The following is a 5996-nucleotide window of genomic DNA, read 5'->3' as shown; positions in this document are numbered from 1 at the left end:
GTTTTCAAGTGATTGAACATTGACTAATAGGATTGATGGAAGAGGCAGTTTACTCGCTCGCCGTCGGATCCTTACAAGGCACCCCGACCTATGTCCACGATATCTCTGTCTCTTTCTCATGCGAATGACTGGGATTTGGGCCTTTTCGGGTGTCTGTAGGATATCCTTCGCGTCCGACTTGTTGAAGAAAAAATCTTCGTCCAATACGAGGTGAGTAATCGCTGTCCTGATATCCATAAGCTATTTTTGGTCATAAGAGACGGTGGCAGAAACATTATGTACAGAATAAATTACACATAATAGTACAATTGGTTAGAGCGCTGTAAAACGGCAGCCATCTTCTCCGGCGCCATTCTCTAATCTTCTCTCTATCCTAGTCCAGGGGAGTAATCATTAGTCCAAACAAAAACAAGAGTTTATTTTGGACAAATTCAGGTAGATCCCTCCCCGTTTTGTTAAGTTTACTCCCGTTTAAGAAATGTTTTGCAACAGAATCAGCCTAATGAATAGGCACAGTTGAGGTTCAACTTTTACCAGGGTATTGTTTTCCAGGGGGAGGGCAGAAGGAGAGTTCCCATGTTTTGTTGCCTTTCATGTTTCCTCTCCAATCAGCCGTGAGGGGGAGTTTCCTTTCCTCTATTTCACTGCAAAACAATGAAACCCTTTGAAGGGAGAGAAATTGGATCAATCCTCAGTGCCTTCTGTGTTCTTTTAGGGTCGGTATCTTCTGGCAAGTTTTCATTATGATTGACAGGTAATCTAGGCCTGTCAGTGTCAAACACAGGGGCCGGAATAACAACAGAAAATAAAAAAGGTTTAGATAATAGATCTTAAACAGAAAACAGTATAATTTTGTACAATATATCCTTGAAAAACAGTGAACATATGAGTTCCTCTGTTAGACAGGGAATTACACTGAGAAGTTAGCACAATGATGCTAGTGGAGAACAATAATTTATTATCGTAAGGAACACATAGTTCCTTTAAATACTGTCATTGATCTAATTATTTCTACTGTTACCTGCTTCAGATAAAGTAGTTATTGCATGTACAAGCAAATACTCTGGATCAGTGTTCCTTTTAATTGGTTCAAATGTATTTGGTGGTATAGCACAAGAGAACAAGGATGGGGTCTGAAGAATGTGTGTATGGTCAAGTATCTATTCTAAATCATTGTGGTTGGGGCATGAACGATTGGTGTTGGATTTCGTCCTTGGAAAGCCTTATTATCCCCTCTCGAAAGTACTACAAATTGATAAATGTATGTATTAATGCTATAATGCTTTTGATGTACACATTCCTGCTTTCAGTTCATAAGAAGAAAAACATGTTACTTTGTATTGTCAGAGTAATAGGCTACTGTAATGGCAACTGGTGAAAAACACTAATACAAGTTTGTCATGTTTTCCTTGTTTGTCGGGAAATGTAACACACACACACACACACACGTACCTGTTTCTATCCTAGTCCAAGAGTTTATATTGGACAAATTCAGGTCGATCCCTCCGCGTTATGTCCAGTTTGCTCCCGTTTAAGAAACGTTTTGCAACAGAATCGGCCTAATGAATAGGCCCAGTTGAGGTTAAACTTTTACCAGGGGTATTTTTTTCCAGTGGGAGGGCAGAACGAGAGTTCCCATGTTTCGTTGTCTCATTTTTCCTCTCCAATCAGCCGTGAGCGGGCGTTTTAAAAGGCGTTTCCTTTCCTGTATTTCACTGCAAAAAACAATGAAACCCTTTGAAGGGAGAGAAGTTTGAAGACAGACGGGACAATCCTCAGTGCCTTCGCCTGTGTTCTGTAGCTTGAGTTCACAATTTTGTCAACTTCAAAGCCACAACGATTTGTGTTGAATCTCTTATTTCGAATGGAATTGTAGAAATGTTCGTCGACTTATGGAGGATTTAAATAGCATGCAGTAAAATAGTAGGCTATTTTGTTTAGAAACGCTGTGGGTTACCCACAGTCGTAAACTGTAGCCAAGCAAAAGAAGTTGATGCAAGCCAATTGCCGTCGGCGGAGTTGCCTGGTCATTGGGAAACTACCCGACGTAGAGGATCAATTGCATTCAAGGAAAGACACCTGAGTTGGAAAAACATTTTATCTACAGTTCTGCAAACTCATCGCGCAGTAGGCTAAAACCTTGTTTGGCAGCGGGTCGTTTATTTTGTTTTTAAGGACTTTTTTGTAAAGCGATGGTGGGCAGACTAAACTTGCTGAATGTATGTTACGACGACCCATTGGACATGAGCTGCAAAGCCGAGCGGGGACTTGACAGCCCGGACTCCGGACTACCCCCCAGCCCCAGTCCGAGCCACTGGCTGCTGCCTGACTGCGGGGATAAAGGTGCCATAAGCCCTGTGTCTGAAGACGAGAGCAGAGGGTCATCCTTGGTACGTAGGCTGTCGCACGTTTTACTACAATTGTTAAATTTCATTGCGGGATGTTCGCAGTTACTGTAAGGCGACGTCTTTGCTAAGTTAAAACATTGTTTCCGAAGTATATAGCCTCTGAATACGTTTCCCTTCGTAGCCCATATTGAATCTGGGTCATGTCAATAGTAAATCGGGTCAGTAGCCCAAGCCAATCACGTTCGCCACAGCTACCAAGGATTTTCTCCTTATGTGAGTACTGACACTGTTGCCTGACTTTGCTTGCAGGTTCCCATTTTATCGATTGGATCTGTTCCGCAGCTGCACACCTTGTCCTACGGGGAGGGCATAGAACTTGATCCACTACCGCCCAAGAAAATACGGTATACTGTTTTGAATTACTGCATGTAGGCTATGAGTGTGTGATTTGAAATTGTCTTAGCACTGTCCACTGGTTGCTGCAGATGCCTCACTATTTGTATAAATACCATTTAACAAATGTGGTGGACCACAGATCAAATGTTGCAATTTTGTACTTCTATCTGTAAGCCTGTGTAGGCCTACTGTAGCCAAGTGTATTTCTTGGAGGTTTGCAGTGCTTGAGACCTCCCGGATATAATTTCTAAAACTATATCAAGCTGAACATGCAGTGAAATGAAACTTGCCCAAACGTTGTCATTCGTAGATACACGTCGTCTATCCACTATGACTCAGAACGTCACTTTATCCACGACATGGCCATGCAGCCCAGAGGCCTGGGTCTGGAGAACTGCAGCCAGATGGTCCTGGCTGTCCCTCACAGCACCTGGAGACACTACAAGACCCAGCTGGACCTCCAGCCTCGGCAACGGGCCCAGCGCTTCCAGAGCACCACTATCGTGTACCCCAAGCACGCTCGCACCATCTACACCACAGAGCTGAGCTACGACAGCCGCCGGCTAGCCAGGAGATTCATGTCGAGCGTGGAGCTGGAGGCTGCTGACCGGAGTAGGCTAACCCAGTGAGGTTAGGGGAAGGCTGTGCACGGCCTGGGGGAGAAGTCCCAGGGCCCTGTGGGGCCCAACCATCCAACAGGCTGACGCCACCCGTGGACCCAAGTTACAGACAGTCGTCTATTAGTTTAGATTGGAAAGCATCGTAGCCCATGTTTGAGTACCAGGAAGATGGAAGCCATATCTGGAGTATCAAACAAATAGCAGGGACATCTGAGTAAGGCTGCCATCTACCAAAGGGTTTATCCATTAGTAGCTAGTAAAGAGTTTTCTCTGGTATGTCAAAGTTGGATTCATTTTAATGCCGAGTGTTGAACTGTGGACTGAGACCGGTGATTGTGTATACTATCGCCATGGAGAAACGTATAAACCAGATTTGGAAGTGAAGGATTGTAAGGGAAGTGTAGTCGGGACCATCACTGTCAAAACATTGTGTTTAGGCATAACCATCGCAGTGGGGCTCAATGAACAATGAGCCTACATTATAAGATTCTAAGGCAATAGTGGAGTTTCCATGTGGTTTTTGTAAGCATTCACATTTGTAGGCACACAGGGAGTTGTCAAATTACTGTATATGACTGGGCTTTAAAATGTCTCTTCAAATCACAGGGTATTATAGGGTATTTGTTGCACAATGTTACTTACCACAAGCAGAATATCCTTGCCTGGATAGTGTAACACTGAGCCATGTATAGAGATGTATGATCCTGGTGTAACACCAAACCCCATCTTAGTCTTGCCTAAACAAACACATTGTCATCTACTGTAAGTATGGTCATGGAGCAGAAAGCCACAGCTTATTTTCATATTGTGTAAAAGGGTTGCAAATTACAGCAAGTTCTGTGTTGAACGTTGGGACATTTCTTATTTCCACAGAGATCGTTGCAAATTGAGGAAGTTGGTAATGAGTAGCGAGAGATTATCCAATGTGGCATTATTGTTCTCAGTTATAAAGCTTTAGCATTTTCCTGATGGTGAAGTATTGTTTTTACTAACACCTTGTGAACTGTCCCTCAACGGTTCATTCTCTTCACCTATCCCCTTATGGTTGCTTCCACAGGTTTTGTTTTGTTATGTATTTATTTGATGCTCATCAACTCCTTTTGGTAGCCTAATAGTAATACACGGGTATCTTCCCTCAAGGTCCTACAAGGATACACATCTAGAGAACCTGAACTATCTTGTGAGATACCCAAAGTGCCTTATTGAAGTAAAATGGTATTGCTTTTAAGCTCTGTTTTTAGTGTCTGTTTGAAATAAAGACAAACTGTCTTTTTATATCAGATTTGAGAAGTGTTACAATTATTTGATGTTATGTACTCAATGCCATACTGACAACACACCAATTCAAAATATAGTATCAGGATTTTATGTTTTGGTTATCAATTAGGGATGTTCATTTTTAAGTAGCCACTAGATGAGTAGAGCTACAACTTCAGCTCAATTACAATGTTCCACCAACTCAGATTGAGACCGCTATGCTATCTGCAGGATAGAGAAGGTGCTGCACGTAACTAGATTTATTAGTGTGAAAACAGCCCCACCTAGATGTGGTGGTGTGTAATGGCACCACTGTGCCAAGTGTCCCTTGAACAGCCCCAAGCAGTCCATTACCCCTTGCTGTGAGGCCAGGTAGCGTTTCCTCCGGTTGGCCTTGTACACCTCTATCCTCTCCGCCTCGGCCACCGGGTCCTCCAGAATGCCCTCCCACCTCAGGATCTCCCTGGCTGGGCCGTTCAGGTCGGTGGGGCTTGGTGGGTACCAGCATCTCGCCCTGTCAAGTGTTTCCTCCTTGTGTTTCATTGTCTCTCGCTGGGATTTATTGGGGTGGAGGCTTGTCAGACTCCTGGCCTTGGTCTTTTTGCCGTTGTAACCCTTCAGTATGGGGCTCCCGAGTGGCGCAGCGGTCTAAGGCACTGCATCTCAGTGCTTGAGGCGTCACTACAGACCCCCTGGTTCGATTCCAGGCTGTATCACAACCGGCCGTGATTGGGAGTCCCATAGGGCGGCGCACAATTGGCCCAGTGTCGTCCAGGTTTGGCCGGTGTATGCCGTCATTGTAAATAAGAATTTGTTCTTAACTGACTTGCCTAGTTAAATAAAGGTAAAAAAAATAAATGAAGAGCTCAGTGACTTTCAACGTGGCACCGTCATAGGATTCCACCTTACCAACAAGTCAGTTTGTCTAATTTCTGCCCTGCTAGAACTTCCCCGGTCAACTGTACGTGCTGTTATTGTGAAGTGGAAATGTCTAGGAGCAACAACGGCTCAGCCGCGAAGTGGTAGGCCACACAAGTTCACAGAACGGGACCACTGAGTGCTGAAACGTGGAAAAATCGCCTGTCCTCGGTTGCAACACACAGTATCGAGTTCCAAATGCCAAGCATCGGCTGGAGTGATGTAAAGCCGCCATTGGACTCTAGAGCAGTGGAAACGCGTTCCTTGAATGATGAATCACGCTTTAGCATCTGGTAGTCCAACAGACTAATTTGGGTTTGGGGGATGCCAGGAGAACGCTACTTGCCCCAATGCATAGTGCCAACTAAAGTTTGGTGGAGGAGGAATAATGGTCTGCGGCACCACCTTCCTGTTCAAGTGAGCACAGCACAACAACGTGAGTCCAAAAATGTATTGT

General features: G+C 44.4%; 1 protein-coding gene across 1 annotated transcript; it reads left to right on the top strand.

Moving 5' to 3' along the window:
* Window positions 1–283: 283 nt before the first annotated feature.
* LOC121566464 (refilin-B-like) lies at window positions 284–4646 on the top strand. The gene is made up of 3 exons (XM_041876499.2): window positions 284–2390; window positions 2658–2752; window positions 3055–4646. The coding sequence occupies exons 1-3, from the start codon at window positions 2193–2195 to the stop codon at window positions 3371–3373; spliced, it is 612 nt and encodes a 203-aa protein (XP_041732433.1). The 5' UTR covers window positions 284–2192; the 3' UTR covers window positions 3374–4646.
* Window positions 4647–5996: the final 1350 nt, after the last annotated feature.

Source organism: Coregonus clupeaformis, chromosome 5 (assembly GCF_020615455.1).
Source record: "Coregonus clupeaformis isolate EN_2021a chromosome 5, ASM2061545v1, whole genome shotgun sequence".
Lineage (NCBI taxonomy): Eukaryota > Metazoa > Chordata > Actinopteri > Salmoniformes > Salmonidae > Coregonus > Coregonus clupeaformis.
This window is presented reverse-complemented; position numbering and strand designations above follow the sequence as displayed.